The 17,949-nt window shown below is 34.0% G+C and overlaps 1 protein-coding gene across 1 annotated transcript in view; it reads left to right on the top strand.

The window, feature by feature from the left end:
- Positions 1-17,949, top strand: part of LOC142340333 (superkiller complex protein 2-like) — a 58,510-nt gene that overhangs the window by 29,574 nt on the left and 10,987 nt on the right. Inside the window, exons 7-9 of the mRNA XM_075390908.1 lie at positions 662-834; positions 1,571-1,696; positions 1,958-2,147. Of these exons, the coding sequence (XP_075247023.1) occupies positions 662-834; positions 1,571-1,696; positions 1,958-2,147 (489 nt within the window). The remainder of the gene's footprint in view (positions 1-661; positions 835-1,570; positions 1,697-1,957; positions 2,148-17,949) is intronic.

The following is a 17,949-nucleotide window of genomic DNA, read 5'->3' as shown; positions in this document are numbered from 1 at the left end:
AAGCTTCAAGAGTTTAGTAATGAGTATATTTTTGTTTAGTTTGTTTGATTGTTTTAGTTTCTCAATTTTTTTGAGGTGATTTTGTTTTGGCTGGCATTGATCTATTGATCTGCAGGCAGAGTACTTCTAAGTTTTTCATTCAATTCTTTGAATTGTATTTCAGGACTTGCTGTGTTTTTTTATTTCGTCGTCATGATTTTTGTTACGACCATATGACGTCACAGCAACTTTTTGTTCATTCGTTCATGCAATTTCAACTGAATTGCATGTGTGACGTCATTTTTCGCTCTTAGTGGAGCGAGTTTTGTTCGTGAACGAATTTTGTTCATGCGCGTGATTAAATTTTTGGTCACACTTGACTTACCTCACTCTCAAAAATGACTTCCTCACTTTGAAATTGACTTTTATGTACTTTAATTCAAAGAGATAAGGTCAAATGGGTGTGTGTCACTCTAAATGAAGGTTATTTGAGATCAGCTAATAGAGGCAGCAATAACTTATACAGATTTTTAATCAAAATATAACAGATCAGCCTTCAATGAAAAGACGAATTTTTTTGGTCTGTCTTTTTTTACTGTTTTTTTAGACCGCCGATCTACGAATCTATTGCGGCTATTTTCTGGCAATCTGCCAGCTATGTTTCAGTAATGTTGCTTGTCAGGTCAGCTGAGATGACGATGAAAGAGAATCGAGATAGTGGGGTGTCTAAGCACGAGAAACTGTTCAAGCTGCTATCCAAGCTTAAACGGGACTCTCTTTTACCCGTCATTGTATTCGTCTTCTCCAAGAAACAGATTGAGGAACTGGCAACGAGAATGAAGGGCGATTTCACGAGTAATTTTCTTTTAATACCAGCAGCTATGCTTGTACTCTCAATGTCCCTCTTTTTAATTGCTCTCAAAAGAAGTTTATAGCAATTATATTAGTTCTGTTGATCTTAACGCGATTTTTGGCTCGACCGATTTTTCGCCCTACCCATTTGACTTTTCATCCTCAAAAACGGAATAAACAGGTAGCGGTCAGAGAGCATCAAGTTCTCTTAGAGCCTTTCAGCTCGCTGGTCTCCAAGTATGTGGTTCACAGAAACTGTTTTGGAGACTTAAACTTACTATTTTTAGACCCCCACCTCCACCCCCTCGCTGCGGTCACCTCAAGACCCTTCAATTAAGCTAAAGCTAGCCTCACTTAACCGTAGCTAGCTACTGACGAAGCCAACCGCTTGTCGGTCATTTGAGAGCAATTGGCCCGACGTTTGTCGGTTATGTTTAGATATCTCGGGCTATCGCTCTGATATATTAATAAGACTAGTGAATGTATACTATACAGTGGAATCTTTGCTCATTGATGCATGCAAAATAGAATTCAAAAGCATTTTGGAGTGTTTTTAACCAGAGTATGATTTGTTTTAAAAGTCCAAAAAAGGAATATATTTATTTTTGGAGCAATGTATGTTCCTAGTATGGTTCAGCTCTTCATTCGCAACATAAGCAAGAGGAAGCTGATTTAATTTTGTCACTATCAGTAGTTTATAAATTTGTAATTTTCTGAAGATGTGGTGCTTTGTGATTAGGTGACAAGAGTGAGAAGTGGCACATTGAATGTTTCATCAGACGCAAATTGGAGACTGTAAAGGCAGACTATGTCCAGTACAGTCAACAGGTGGTCCAGCTTAAAGCACTCCTCGCTAGGGGCATCGGTAGGAGAAGCTTTTAATCAAATTATGTCCATGTAAAGTATACTGAAAAACAGTCCGTTCAGAAATGCTCATATCAATTATTTGTGCCAGTTTCTTTGCGTTAAACGTCTTCACCATGCAAGGATTCGATGCATTTCTATTGATGTCAGTAGCGGTCAAATAAAAAACAGTCGTAACAATTGTGCAGAATGTTTACCCAACTGCATTATTATTTCCCAGATTTCTTTTCAAAATTGAATCAAAATCTGCTTCTTTTAACAGGTGTGCACCACAGTGGTATTCTGCCAATTCTGAAGGAGATAGTAGAGTTGCTGTTTGCTAATGGGTTTGTCAAAGTACTCTTCGCCACCGAGACGTTCGCCATGGGAGTCAATATGCCGGCCAAGTCAGTTATTTTCACGGCTGTCAACAAGTTCGGCAACATTGATAACAGTGCCAAACTTGGACGGAGGTGAGCATTTTTCTCTGCATCTATGAATCAATTAAGTGTGTGCCGAATTGTGGTTGAGTTTCATTGTTTGTTCCCAAGATTAGAATGCATCACGCGTTTAATTATAGCTGCGAAGCTGTAAGCTGAGCGGAGCTATATTGCGGTGCTCTTGGTTTTTTACGACTCGAAGAGGAGTATTGGTTTTCTTAAGGTTTTTTACGACTCGAAGAGGAGTATTGGTTTTCTTAAGGTTTTTTTTTACCGGAAGTACTATTCGTTCAGACGCTGTTTTAACCTAAAAGCGGAAGTGAGTAAAATTGCCGTGTGAACTAATTTTTTTTGAGCGAGAGAAACTTTTTGATCATGCGCTGCGTTTAGTTAATGACTTTGAAAAGTAGTTTTTGACTGAATGGCACATATAGATAACCGTTTTTAGCCAATTTTTTCGTTTAAGTGGCCTTATTTTTTTGCTTGTAATTTGGTTTTTTGTAGAAATAATTTTTATTCGATCCTATATTGAAATATAAACCTCGAAAATTGATGCCACAGTGTTTTGTAGAGCCTGAAAATGCGTTTCAAGTTCAAATTGGCACATATTTCTTGATTTTTCTTAGTTAATTTTTGGCTTTTTTCTATCATATTCTTCATTTTTGGATCATTCAGCCGTCTTTTTGTCAAAAATCAGTAAAATATGGCAACTTTCCTTTGATAACTCATATACAAAGCGCCTCTTTTTACATCGATGTTTTTTTATACAATTGTACATATGCTAATCCGATTTTTTTTCAATTTTTCGTCCGTATTTTCGTTTTAATAACTACAAATAGTCTTTTTGTGCAAGGTGAAAGACTTTGATTTCGTTTCAATAGAAATTCAATCGTTTTTTAGCGTTAAGTTTTTGAAAAACAGTTAAAATATTTTTCACAAATTTTTGTCACATATTTTTTACCATTTTTTTGCAAAATGTTTCGTATGTCAGAATTCTGCCTTTTCTTTTTTTTCTGTTCAGAAGGTTGCATCTTTGTCTCGGACAACTCGTTGTCTTGTCTATGTATCGAATGCCGAACAATGAAATTTATTCGTTTTTCTTGATTTTTTTTAATTTGATTTTTAAATTTCAAAAATCAAGAAATGGTCTTTGTTACGGTATTCCTTACGTTGTGTCCATATTCTTAACATTATAGTTTGTATCATTGGAGAATTGTCTTGGCACCTACATTTATATTGGTTATATTGACTTTTTTCTGTTGTTAAAAAATTGAATGATTTCAGCTTTTTCTTAGATTTTCGTCATTTCTTTGGTTTGCAATTGATTTCATTCTACATAAGGCCGTACTGAGTTTTCTAGAAAGCCTTTTCCATAATTTCCACTCATTAATGTTTATTGTCATTTTCTTCCGGCCTTGCTATTGTTTTTAAACGATTTTTTTTCCTTTGCATATTATTCTTTTGCTTATGTCTTTTCTATGATTTTAATTTTTGAATTAGTGTGAAATCATGCTGTCTACCATATATGCAACAGGGAAGAAATATATGTTGTTTTTGTTACACTGACTAGAAACTTATTTGTAGTGATTTTATGATTCTTAAATTTGAGTATTCGTTTTTGAAAAATTTAACTTAGTTTCTAAGTTGTTATTATCTGCCGTTCTTTCGCGATCTTTTTCAGATTAGAATCATGAATTATCAGAGGGCAATTGAAAATTGTTTCAGTTTTTTCAGCCTATCAGTATTTTGACCATCCTAATTATTTCAAACTTTTTTACGTTACCAAACGTTTTCAATGATATAAAATTTTGCTGCGTTTTGTTCTTCTTGGTGATAGTGGTTTAAATTTTGCCAGTTTTTAGATCAGACCTGGGGAGGTATTGAGTTAATGGTTTCGTACAAAAAGTAATGGCTTCAGCTGGGATTACGGTTTTTCGTGAAGTTTTGACTCTTAGATTTGCTTCTGGAATTCTTCCGGCTGTTTTTTTGTTTCGTCTGACGCTCTTTTTCGTTTTACATTTGTTCACACAGCAAAGCTGAAAAGTCAATTGTTCTGAATGACTTCTTCTTCTCACTAACAGCGTTTGCGCGAGTGACGTCATTTCTAATTTTTTCTCTAGCAAAGGTTTTAAATTCATTTGCGTGATTAGATTTTGATCGTACGTGACTTACCTCATTCAATAAGATGACTTTTGCACTTTAAAACTTAGGTTTGATTTGAATTAAATTAACGTCAAAGGAACTCATATGTGTAATAAAGCTCCCTAATGAAAGGGCTTCTGCGTAATGAAATTTAACAAGCTTTATCAATTTATCGCTGGATGTTTGTTTTACCTAGTTTTTGATCGGCGTCGATTTTTTTTTTCAATTGATCTGTATCTGGAATAATTTTTTTATTCGATGTGGCATTATTATGTAACCTTTTGAAATTGATACCACAAATTTTTTTAGAGCCTAATAATGCGTTTCATGTACAAAAGGGGCGCATATTTCATTATTTGTCAATTTTTTTGCTTTCATTATTTTCTTCATTTTTGGTGGATTATACTCTGAAGAATATCATATGGCAGCCTTCTTTTGACAATTCATGTGTTGAAACTGTTTTATGTGCAGTAAAGGAACTCATAGGTGCAATAAAGGTCTCTAATAAGAGGCTTCGGTAGGATGAATTTTAACAAGCATTATTAAATTATCGCTGAATGTGTTTTCACCTAGTTTTTTGATCGGCGTCGATTTTCAATTTAGATCTGTATCTCTTTTTATCTCTATTATACGGCACGCAAGTCTATTCTTTCGCAGCTATTCCGGCAATCTGCCGGATATGTTTTCCTCATTAATAGCCGAGATAGCGAGCTATTATGGGCGTTCTCACGTTTTCAACAATAGAATGGTTTTCCTGAGATTTTTTCCCGGAAGTACTGTGTTCAGGTGGCATGTGAACCAATTTTGCTGACCGAGAAGTTTTTAATACCTGCCGTCAGTACTCAAAGGCCTTTATTTAGGTGCTCTCCTTTTTTAAGACTCGAATAGGAGTAATGGTGATCTTCTATTTTTTAATCGCTTGAGTGAAACAGGATGTTTGAGTCAAGGGCGCACGTAAAATAGAACTCCAGCATATGGCAGATGCTTTGTAACGCCAGAGAATTTTTTTTTTTCAATACCTGTTCAGCTGTAAGCTGAGCGGAGCAATGATTTTTGCGGTGCTCTGGTTTTTACGACTCGAACAGGAGTTATGATTTTCTTGGTTTTTTTAACCAGAAGTACTAATCGTTCAGACGGCATTTGACCTGAAAAAAAGTGAGTAAAATTGCCTAATGAAAATTTTTTATGAGCGAGAAAATTTTTGATCATGCGCTGCGTTCAGTGAATGATTTTTTGACTTTGAAAAGCGTATTTGACAGTGGGGCATATGGATAACCGTTTTTAGCCGTTTTTATCATCGATTTGGTCGTTTTTTGTAATTTGGTTTTTGTTGAAGTAATTTTTTTTCGATGTGGCATTATGTAACCTTGTGAAATTCATACCACAAAGTTTTTTAGAGCTTAATAATGCGTTTCAAGTACAAAAGGAGCGCATATTTCTCATTTCTTGTCAATTTTTTGCTTTTCATTATACTCATTATACTCATTAAAATGTCATATGGCAGCCTCCTTTTGACAATTCATGTCTTGAAACTGTTTCTAGCCTGAGGGTGTTTTTTTTTCAGTAAAATTGTGCTCAAACTAATCAGATAGTGGCGGTTTCTCGAACTTTTCTTTTGTGTTTCATTGGTTTTAATTAATGGGAAAACTTTCTGTGCACAGCCAAGGATATAGTTTTTGTGTTATCAAAAATTGATCGAAAGTATTTTTTGGCGTTAAATCTTTTGAATTTCAGTAATAATGTTTTATTGTGATTTCGTAATGTATACCGGAGAGTCGTTTTGTAGTTCATCTAAGCATCTAATGTGAAAAGTTATTTGTATATAACGAAAGTTATTTGTTTTCTTACTTTTTAAGTTATCTTTTTTAGTTATTTGTTTTCTAACTTTCAAAATTCATTTGCGTGATTAGATTTTGATCGTACGTGACTTACCTCATTCAATAAGATGACTTTTGCACTTTAAAACTTAGGTTTGATTTGAATTAAATTAACGTCAAAGGAACTCATATGTGTAATAAAGCTCCCTAATGAAAGGGCTTCTGCGTAATGAAATTTAACAAGCTTTATCAATTTATCGCTGGATGTTTGTTTTACCTAGTTTTTGATCGGCGTCGATTTTTTTTTTCAATTGATCTGTATCTGGAATAATTTTTTTATTCGATGTGGCATTATTATGTAACCTTTTGAAATTGATACCACAAATTTTTTTAGAGCCTAATAATGCGTTTCATGTACAAAAGGGGCGCATATTTCATTATTTGTCAATTTTTTTGCTTTCATTATTTTCTTCATTTTTGGTGGATTATACTCTGAAGAATATCATATGGCAGCCTTCTTTTGACAATTCATGTGTTGAAACTGTTTTATGTGCAGTAAAGGAACTCATAGGTGCAATAAAGGTCTCTAATAAGAGGCTTCGGTAGGATGAATTTTAACAAGCATTATTAAATTATCGCTGAATGTGTTTTCACCTAGTTTTTTGATCGGCGTCGATTTTCAATTTAGATCTGTATCTCTTTTTATCTCTATTATACGGCACGCAAGTCTATTCTTTCGCAGCTATTCCGGCAATCTGCCGGATATGTTTTCCTCATTAATAGCCGAGATAGCGAGCTATTATGGGCGTTCTCACGGTTTCAACAATAGAATGGTTTTCCTGAGATTTTTTCCCGGAAGTACTGTGTTCAGGTGGCATGTGAACCAATTTTGCTGACCGAGAAGTTTTTAATACCTGCCGTCAGTACTCAAAGGCCTTTATTTAGGTGCTCTCCTTTTTTAAGACTCGAATAGGAGTAATGGTGATCTTCTATTTTTTAATCGCTTGAGTGAAACAGGATGTTTGAGTCAAGGGCGCACGTAAAATAGAACTCCAGCATATGGCAGATGCTTTGTAACGCCAGAGAATTTTTTTTTCAATACCTGTTCAGCTGTAAGCTGAGCGGAGCAATGATTTTTGCGGTGCTCTGGTTTTTACGACTCGAACAGGAGTTATGATTTTCTTGGTTTTTTTAACCAGAAGTACTAATCGTTCAGACGGCATTTGACCTGAAAAAAAGTGAGTAAAATTGCCTAATGAAAATTTTTTATGAGCGAGAAAATTTTTGATCATGCGCTGCGTTCAGTGAATGATTTTTTGACTTTGAAAAGCGTATTTGACAGTGGGGCATATGGATAACCGTTTTTAGCCGTTTTTATCATCGATTTGGTCGTTTTTTGTAATTTGGTTTTTGTTGAAGTAATTTTTTTTCGATGTGGCATTATGTAACCTTGTGAAATTCATACCACAAAGTTTTTTAGAGCTTAATAATGCGTTTCAAGTACAAAAGGAGCGCATATTTCTCATTTCTTGTCAATTTTTTGCTTTTCATTATACTCATTATACTCATTAAAATGTCATATGGCAGCCTCCTTTTGACAATTCATGTCTTGAAACTGTTTCTAGCCTGAGGGTGTTTTTTTTCAGTAAAATTGTGCTCAAACTAATCAGATAGTGGCGGTTTCTCGAACTTTTCTTTTGTGTTTCATTGGTTTTAATTAATGGGAAAACTTTCTGTGCACAGCCAAGGATATAGTTTTTGTGTTATCAAAAATTGATCGAAAGTATTTTTTGGCGTTAAATCTTTTGAATTTCAGTAATAATGTTTTATTGTGATTTCGTAATGTATACCGGAGAGTCGTTTTGTAGTTCATCTAAGCATCTAATGTGAAAAGTTATTTGTATATAACGAAAGTTATTTGTTTTCTTACTTTTTAAGTTATCTTTTTTAGTTATTTGTTTTCTAACTTTCAAAAATCAAGAAATAGTCTTTTTCAGTGGTTTTTACTATGAATGCGAATTCTCTGCATCCTAGCATGTCTCACCCTGGCATTCTCCTGGGACTTATAATTTTAATCGCTTTGCTTGTTATCTGTGGTTTAAACATTTTATGCTCTTAGCCTCTTTCTGATATTTTCAAAATTTCCTTCATTATAACACAGCTCTGAGAATTTGCTGAAATTGAGTTTGAACTATGACTGGTTTTTGCTTTCTGCAATTATTCTTGTGACCTTGCTCTCTGTATTAAACGGTTGTTTGCCTCTGAGTATTTTTTTTGCTAGGTTCTTTTCATGATTAGTTTAATGTTTACGATTGTTTGAATTCATTTCATCTATGATAGCGCCAACAATATTTTTTGATCTGCTTTTTTGGAACTGGGTTTTTCCAATTCACTCATAGTCCATTATAAGTGTAGTTAATTAGTCAATGAAAATTCTTTGAATTGTACGTCAGGATTTGTCCTGCTATGTTTTTTGTTTTGTCGTCTGACGCTCTTTTTCGTTTTACATTTATACACATTGCAAAACTAAAAAAGTCTAATTTTTTTTTATTTTCTTCTCGCGGCGTTTGCGCGAGTGATTTCATTTCTCACTCTTTAACAAAAGTTTTTTTGCATGATTATATTTTGATCACATGTGACTTACCTCACTCAATAAAATGACTTTTGCACTGTAAAATTTAAGTTTAATTTTAATGTGTTTAAGGTCCAAGGAACTCATATGTGCAGTTAAGGTCTCTAATAAGAGGCTTCGGTAGGATGAATTTTAACAAGCATTATTAATTCATCGCTGAATGTTTTTTCACCTAGTTTTTTGATACGGCGTCGATTTTCAATTTAGATCTGTATCTCTTTTTATCTCTATTATACGGCACGCAAGTCTATTCTTTTGCAGCTATTCCGGCAATCTGTCGGATATGTTTTCCTCGTTAATAGCTCAGATAGCGAGCTATTATGGGCGTTCTCACTGTTTACTACTCGAAAAATTTTTTTACGACTCGAACAAGAGAATGGTTTTCCTGAGATTTTTTCCTGGAAGTACTATGTGTTCAGGTGGCATGTGAACTATTTTTGCTGACCGAGAAATATTTTTAATACCTGGCGTCAGTACTCAAAGGCCTTTATTTAGGTGCTCTCCTTTTTTAAGACTCGAATAGGAGTAATGGTGGTCTTCTATTTTTTAATCGCTTGAGTGAAACAGGATGTTTGAGTCAAGGGCGCACGTAAAATAGAACTCCAGCATATGGCAGATGCTTTGTAACGCCAGAGAATCTTTTTTTTCAATACCTGTGCAGCTGTAAGGTGAGCGGAGCAATGATTTTTGCGGTGCTCTTGATTTTACGTTTTGAACTGGAGTATTGATTTTCTTGGTTTTCTTTAAACCAGAAGTACTATTCGTTCAGACGGCATTTGACCTACAAAAAAGTGAGAAAAATTGCCTTGTGAAAGTTTTATATGAGCGAGAATTTTTGATCATGCGCTGCGTTCACTGAATGAATTTTTGACTTTGAAAAGCCTATTTGACAGTGGGGCATATAGATAACCGTTTTTATCATCGATTTGGTCGTTTTTTGTAGTTTGGTTTTTTTTGTTGAAATAATTTTTTTATCGATGTGGCATTATTATGTAACCTTGTGAAATTCATACCACAAAGTTTTTTAAAGCCTAAAATGCGTTTCAAGTACAAAAGGGGCTCATATTTCTCATTTCATTACTCTGAAGAATGTCATATGGCAGCCTCCTTTTGACAACTCATGTGTTGAAACTGTTTTTAGCCTGAGTCTTTTTTGTTCAGTAAAATTGTGCTCAAACTAATCAGATAGTGGCGGTTTCCCAAAATTTTCTTTTGTGTTTCATTGGTTTTAATTAATGGGAAAATTTTCTGTGCACAGCCAGGGATATAGTTTTTGTGTTATCAAAAATTGATCTAAAGTATTTTTTGGCGTTAAATCTTTTGAATTTCAGTAATAATGTTTTATTGTGATTTCTTAATGTATACCGGAGAGTCGTTTTGTAGTTCATCTAAGCACCTAATGCGAAAAGTTATTTGTATATAACGAAAGTTATTTGTTTTCTTACTTTTTAAGTTATCTTTTTTAGTTATTTGTTTTCTAACTCTCAAAAATCAAGAAATAGTCTTTTTCAGTTGTTTTTACTTTGTATGCGAATTGTCTGCATCCTAGCATGTCTCACCCTGGCATTCTCCTGGGACTTATAATTTTATTCGCTTTGCTCGTTATCTGTGGTTTATACATTTTATGCTCTTAGCCTCTTTCTGAGATTTTTTCAAAATTTCCTTCATTATAACACAGCTCTGAGAATTTGCTGAAATTGAGTTTGAAATGTTGACTGGTTTTTGCTTTCTGTAATTATTCTTGTGACCTTGCTCTTGGTATTAAACGGTTTTTGGCCTCTGAGTAATTTTTTTGCTAGGTTCTTTTCATGATTAGTTTAATGTTTGCGATTGTTTGAATTCATTTCATCTATGATATCGCCAACAATATTTTTTGATCTGCTTTTTTGGAACTGGGTTTTTCCAATTCACTCATAGTCCATTATAAGTTTAGTTAATTAGTCAATGAAAATTCTTTGGATTGTACGTCAGGATTTGTCCTGCTATGTTTTTTGTTTTGTCGTCTGACGCTCTTTTTCGTTTTACATTTATACACATTGCAAAACTAAAAAAGTCTAATTTTTTGATTTTTTTTCCTCTCACTAACGGCGTTTGCGCGCGTGATTTCATTTCTCAATGTTTAGCAAAAGTTTTTTTGCCTGATTATATTTTGATCACAAGTGACTTACCTCACTCAATAAAATGACTCTTGCACTGTAAAAATTGAGTTTAATTTGATTTTGTTTAAGGTCAAAGGAACTCATATGTGCATTTTGCCTCTGAGTATTTTTTTGCTAGGTTCTTTTCATGATTAGTTTAATGTTTGCGATTGTTTGAATTCATTTCATCTATGATATCGCCAACAATATTTTTTGATCTGCTTTTTTGGAACTGGGTTTTTGCCAATTCACTCATAGTCCAATTTTCCAATTCTTACTTTTTAAGTTATCTTTTTTAGTTATTTGTTTTCTAACTTTCAAAAATCAAGAAATAGTCTTTTTCAGTGGTTTTTACTATGTATGCGAATTCTCTGCATCCTAGCTTGTCTCACCCTGGCCTTCACCTGGGACTTATAATTTTATTCGTTTTGCTTGTTATCTGTGGTTTATACATTTTATGCTCTTAGCCTCTTTCTGAGATTTTTCTTCAAAATTTCCTCCATTATAACACAGCTCTGAGAATTTGCTGAAATTGAGTTTGAAATGTTGACTGGTTTTTGCTTTCTGTAATTATTCTTGTGACCTTGCTCTTTGTATTAAACGGTTTTTTACCTCTTGAGTATTTTTTTTGCTAGGTTCTTTTCATGATTAGTTTAATGTTTGCGATTGTTTGAATTCATTTCATCTATGATATCGCCAACAATATTTTTTGATCTGCTTTTTTGGAACTGGGTTTTTGCCAATTCACTCATAGTCCAATTTTCCAATTCTTACTTTTTAAGTTATCTTTTTTAGTTATTTGTTTTCTAACTTTCAAAAATCAAGAAATAGTCTTTTTCAGTGGTTTTTACTATGTATGCGAATTCTCTGCATCCTAGCATGTCTCACCCTGGCATTCATCTGGGACTTATAATTTTATTCGCTTTGCTTGTTATCTGTGGTTTATACATTTTATGCTCTTAGCCTCTTTCTGAGATTTTTTTCAAAATTTCTCATTATAACACAGCTGTGAGAATTTGCTGAAATTGAGTTTGAAATTTTGACTGGTTTTTGCTTTCTGCAATTATTCTTGTGACCTTGCTCTTGGTATTAAACGGTTTTTTTCCTCTGAGTATTTTTTTTGCTAGGTTCTTTTCATGATTAGTTTAATGTTTGCGATTGTTTGAATTCATTTCATCTATGATATCGCCAACAATAGTTTTTGATCTGCTTTTTTGGAACATCTAATTCACTCATAGTCCATTATAAGTCTAGATAATTAGTCAATGAAAATTCTTTGAATTGTACGTCAGGATTTGTCCTGCTATGTTTTTTGTTTCGTCGTCTGACGCTCTTTTTCGTTTTACATTTATACACATTGCAAAACTAAAAAAGTCTAATTTTTTGATTTTTTTCCTCTCACTAACGGCGTTTGCGCGCGTGATTTCATTTCTCACTCTTTAGCAAAAGTTTTTTAGCCTGATTATATTTTGATCACATGTGACTTACCTCACTCAAAATGACTTTTGCACTGTAAAAATTAAGTTTAATTTGAATTTGTTTAAGGTCAAAGGAACTCATATGTGCATTTTGCCTCTTGAGTATTTTTTTGCTAAGTTCTTTTCATGATCAGTTTAATGTTTGCGATTGTTTGAATTCATTTCATCTATGATATCGCCAACAATATTTTTTGATCTGCTTTTTTGGAACTGGGTTTTTGCCAATTCACTCATAGTCCAATTTTCCAATTCTTACTTTTTAAGTTATCTTTTTTAGTTATTTGTTTTCTAACTTTCAAAAATGAAGAAATAGTCTTTTTCAGTGGTTTTTACTATGTATGCGAATTCTCTGCATCCTAGCTTGTCTCACCCTGGCCTTCACCTGGGACTTATAATTTTATTCGCTTTGCTTGTTATCTGTGGTTTATACATTTTATGCTCTTAGCCTCTTTGAGATTTTTCTTCAAAATTTCCTCCATTATAACACAGCTCTGAGAATTTGCTGAAATTGAGTTTGAAATGTTGACTGGTTTTTGCTTTCTGCAATTATTCTTGTGACCTTGCTCTTTGTATTAAACGGTTTTTTACCTCTGAGTATTTTTTTTTGCTAGGTTCTTTTCATGATTAGTTTAATGTTTGCGATTGTTTGAATTCATTTCATCTATGATATCGCCAACAATATTTTTTGATCTGCTTTTTTGGAACTGGGTTTTTGCCAATTCACTCATAGTCCAATTTTCCAATTCTTACTTTTTAAGTTATCTTTTTTAGTTATTTGTTTTCTAACTTTCAAAAATCAAGAAATAGTCTTTTTCAGTGGTTTTTACTATGTATGCGAATTCTCTGCGTCCTAGCATGTCTCACCCTGGCATTCATCTGGGACTTATAATTTTATTCGCTTTGCTTGTTATCTGTGGTTTATACATTTTATGCTCTTAGCCTCTTTCTGAGATTTTTTTCAAAATTTCTCATTATAACACAGCTCTGAGAATTTGCTGAAATTGAGTTTGAAATTTTGACTGGTTTTTGCTTTCTGCAATTATTCTCGTGACCTTGCTCTTGGTATTAAACGGTTTTTTTCCTCTGAGTATTTTTTTTGCTAGGTTCTTTTCATGATTAGTTTAATGTTTGCGATTGTTTGAATTCATTTCATCTATGATATCGCCAACAATAGTTTTTGATCTGCTTTTTTGGAACTGGGTTTTTCCAATTCACTCATAGTCCATTATAAGTCTAGATATTTAGTCAATGAAAATTCTTTGAATTGTACGTCAGGATTTGTCCTGCTATGTTTTTTGTTTCGTCGTCTGACGCTCTTTTTCGTTTTACATTTGTACACACAGCAAAACTAAAAAAGTCTAATTTTTTGATTTTTTCCTCTCACTAACGGCGTTTGCGCGCGTGATTTCATTTCTCACTCTTTAGCAAAAGTTTTTTTGCCTGATTATATTTTGATCACATGTGACTTACCTCACTCAAAATGACTTTTGCACTGTAAAAATTAAGTTTAATTTGAATTTGTTTAAGGTCAAAGGAACTCATATGTGCATTTTTTCTCTGAGTAATTTTTTTTCTAGGTTCTTTTCATGATTAGTTTAATGTTTGCGATTGTTTGAATTCATTTCATCTATGATATCGCCAACAATATTTTTTGATCTGCTTTTTTGGAACTGGGTTTTTCCAATTCACTCATAGTCCATTATAAGTCTAGTTAATTAGTCAATGAAAATTCTTTGAATTGTACGTCAGGATTTGTCCTGCTATGTTTTTTGTTTCGTCGTCTGACGCTCTTTTTTGTTTTACATTTATACACATTGCAAAACTAAAAAACGTCTAATTTTTTGATTTTTTCCTCTCACTAACGACGTTTGCGCGCGTGATTTCATTTCTCACTCTTTAGCAAAAGTTTTTTTGCCTGATTATATTTTGATCACATGTGACTTACCTCACTCAATAAAATGACTTGCACTGTAAAAATTAAGTTTAATTTGAATTTGTTTAAGGTCAAAGGAACTCATATGTGCATTTTTTCTCTGAGTAATTTTTTTCTAGGTTCTTTTCATGATTAGTTTAATGTTTGCGATTGTTTGAATTCATTTCATCTATGATATCGCCAACAATATTTTTTGATCTGCTTTTTTGGAACTGGGTTTTTCCAATTCACTCATAGTCCATTATAAGTCTAGTTAATTAGTCAATGAAAATTCTTTGAATTGTACGTCAGGATTTGTCCTGCTATGTTTTTTTGTTTCGTCGTCTGACGCTCTTTTTTGTTTTACATTTATACAAATTGCAAAACTAAAAAACGTCTAATTTTTTGATTTTTTCCTCTCACTAACGACGTTTGCGCGCGTGATTTCATTTCTCACTCTTTAGCAAAAGTTTTTTTGCCTGATTATATTTTGATCACATGTGACTTACCTCACTCAATAAAATGACTTGCACTGTAAAAATTAAGTTTAATTTGAATTTGTTTAAGGTCAAAGGAACTCATATGTGCATTTTGCCTCTGAGTATTTTTTGCTAGGTTCTTTTCCTGATTAGTTTAATGTTTGCGATTGTTTGAATTCATTTCATATATGATATCGCCAACAATATTTTTTGATCTGCTTTTTTGGAACTGGGTTTTTCCGATTCACTCATAGTCCATTATAAGTCTAGTTAATTAGTCAATGAAAATTCTTTGAATTGTACGTCAGGATTTGTCCTGCTATGTTTTTTGTTTCGTCGTCTGACGCTCTTTTTCGTTTTACATTTGTACACATTGCAAAACTAAAAAAGTCTAATTTTTTGATTTTTTCCTCTCACTAACGGCGTTTGCGCACGTGATTTCATTTCTCACTCTTTAGCAAAAGTTCTTTTGCCTGATTATATTTTGATCACATGTGACTTACCTCACTCAATAAAATGACTTTTGCACTGTAAAAAATAAGTTTAATTTGAATTTGTTTAAGGTCAAAGGAACTCATATGTGCATTTTGCCTCTGAGTGTTTTTTTGCTACGTTCTTTTCATGATTAGTTTAATGTTTGCGATTGTTTGAATTCATTTCATCTATGATATCGCCAACAATATTTTTTGATCTGCTTTTTTGGAACTGGGTTTTTCCAATTCACCCATAGTCCATTATAAGTCTAGTTAATTAGTCAATGAAAATTCTTTGAATTGTACGTCGGGATTTGTCCAGCTATGTTTTTTGTTTCGTCGTCTGACGCTCTTTTTCGTTTTACATTTGTACACACAGCAAAACTAAAAAAGTCGAATTTTTTGATTTTTTCCTCTCACTAACGGCGTTTGCGCGCGTGATTTCATTTCTCATTCTTTAGCGAAGGTTTTTTTGCATGATTATATTTTGATCACATGTGACTTACCTCACTCAATAAAATGACTTTTGCACTGTAAAAATTAAGTTTAATTTGAATTTGTTTAAGGTCAAAGGAACTCATATGTGCAGTAATGGTCTCTAATAAGAGGCTTCTGTTGGATGAATTTTAACAAGCTTTATTAATTTATCGCTGAATTTTTTTACGTAGCTTTTTTTGAGCGGCGTCGATTTGTCAATTCAGGTCTGTCTCGTTGCTATCTCTAGTATACGGCACGCAGGTCTATTCTTTCGCAGCTATTCCGGCAATTTGTCGGCTATGTTAATTTTTAGCCTATCGTTTTCAAGCCTATTAGTATTTGACCGTCCTAGGTCTCGGGACCGTTTTTCAAGCTTCCAAAATGCTATTGTTTTGAAGTTTTTCGTTATTCAAAGCGGTTTTTAGTGAAAATTATTATTTTATCTTAAACTTGTGTGACTTTGTTTTGTTAATGAATGATGTCGATATTGTTTTTCTTTACTTATTCCAAAGCAAGTATTGCTTTTCTGCGAAGTTCTGAAGCTTTGAGTCGCTTCCAGAATTCTTCGGCTATATCTTACAATTAAAAGAATTTGAATTGTAATAAATCAATTCTCATGATTTATTAAATGAAATTTGAGTTGTGATTTTGGTCGCCGAATAAGGAAGTAGAGTAAAAAAGCGAGTGGTTTAGCGGCATGATTTTTTTTCACTCGAATTTGAAATTAGTGTGAAGTTGTTTATTGTTTAGTCAATGAAAATTATTTGAATTGTTGGGCAACACTTGTCCTGCTAGGTTTTTTTCGTCGTCTGGCACTCTTTTTCTTTTTACATTTGTTACACACAGCAAATCTGAAGGCCGAAATTTCTAAGTGACTTCTTATTCTCACTAATGGTTTTTGCGCGCGTGACGTCATTTGTCACTCTCTAGAAAAGGGTTTTTAAAGTCAGTTGAGTGATTAGATTTTGATCATACGTGCATTCTGGCGTTATTCATACGTCCGATAAAGAAATCTTTGACCAGATTTTCCTCAAAAATTCCTGGTACGGCTCGTGCTCCTAGATCGCCAAGTCGGCTGGAAAATGTTTCATCTGATTCATGTAGATGTTGAGTGACATTATTGGAAGCGGTCATGAGTCGTGTTTTTGGGTTTTGTACAAGTCATGCCGAGCTCGAGGACGAAATCGTAAGTTCTGCAGATGTCTATTTTTGTATGTGGCTTATTTTTTTTTCAAAATCTGTGTGTAGCTTCTTCTCCTAGTGATAGGTATAACAGGCTTTTTATTTTCGTGTCTTCATCCCACGTGTAACGGTGGACGTAGGGGCCTCCGAATTTAATAGTTTTGCTTTCGTTCTCTCAATTTAATTTGAGGCGTTCATTTCTAGTTTCTCTTTTTTCTGGCTTCTTCGGTTTCGTTTTCTCGTGCTTCTTCAAGAGACGGCATTGTTGGATGAAATAAGTCAGCCGATGTTGGTTTTCTAGCATTCGGTGTAGCTTATCTACTTGTAAATTTTCTTTCGCCGTAAGGGCGAGTTTGAAGGATGGAAACCTTTTGTTGGACTCGTTGATTGGATTTGCGGTGGAGATTTGTTCGTGCTGGTCTGCGCCATATGGTAAAGCTGAAAATGGGCAGTGAAAAGACATCTGTCAACTCCTGTTAAGGCGGTCTGCTCTTTTTTTTTAACTATGTGACACTTTTACTCGAAACTTCATGTAGATGTTGAGTGACATTATTGGAAGCGGTCATGAGTCGTGTTTTTGGGTTTTGTACAAGTCATGCCGAGCTCGAGGACGAAATCGTAAGTTCTGCAGATGTCTATTTTTGTATGTGGCTTATTTTTTTTTCAAAATCTGTGTGTAGCTTCTTCTCCTAGTGATAGGTATAACAGGCTTTTTATTTTCGTGTCTTCATCCCACGTGTAACGGTGGACGTAGGGGCCTCCGAATTTAATAGTTTTGCTTTCGTTCTCTCAATTTAATTTGAGGCGTTCATTTCTAGTTTCTCTTTTTTCTGGCTTCTTCGGTTTCGTTTTCTCGTGCTTCTTCAAGAGACGGCATTGTTGGATGAAATAAGTCAGCCGATGTTGGTTTTCTAGCATTCGGTGTAGCTTATCTACTTGTAAATTTTCTTTCGCCGTAAGGGCGAGTTTGAAGGATGGAAACCTTTTGTTGGACTCGTTGATTGGATTTGCGGTGGAGATTTGTTCGTGCTGGTCTGCGCCATATGGTAAAGCTGAAAATGGGCAGTGAAAAGACATCTGTCAACTCCTGTTAAGGCGGTCTGCT

The sequence above is a fragment of the Convolutriloba macropyga genome, chromosome 5, assembly GCF_964194025.1.
Source record: "Convolutriloba macropyga chromosome 5, txConMacr16.3, whole genome shotgun sequence".
Classification (NCBI taxonomy): domain Eukaryota; kingdom Metazoa; phylum Xenacoelomorpha; order Acoela; family Convolutidae; genus Convolutriloba; species Convolutriloba macropyga.
The sequence above is the reverse complement of the archived record's forward strand: the minus strand, read 5'-3'. Positions and strand labels throughout refer to the sequence as shown.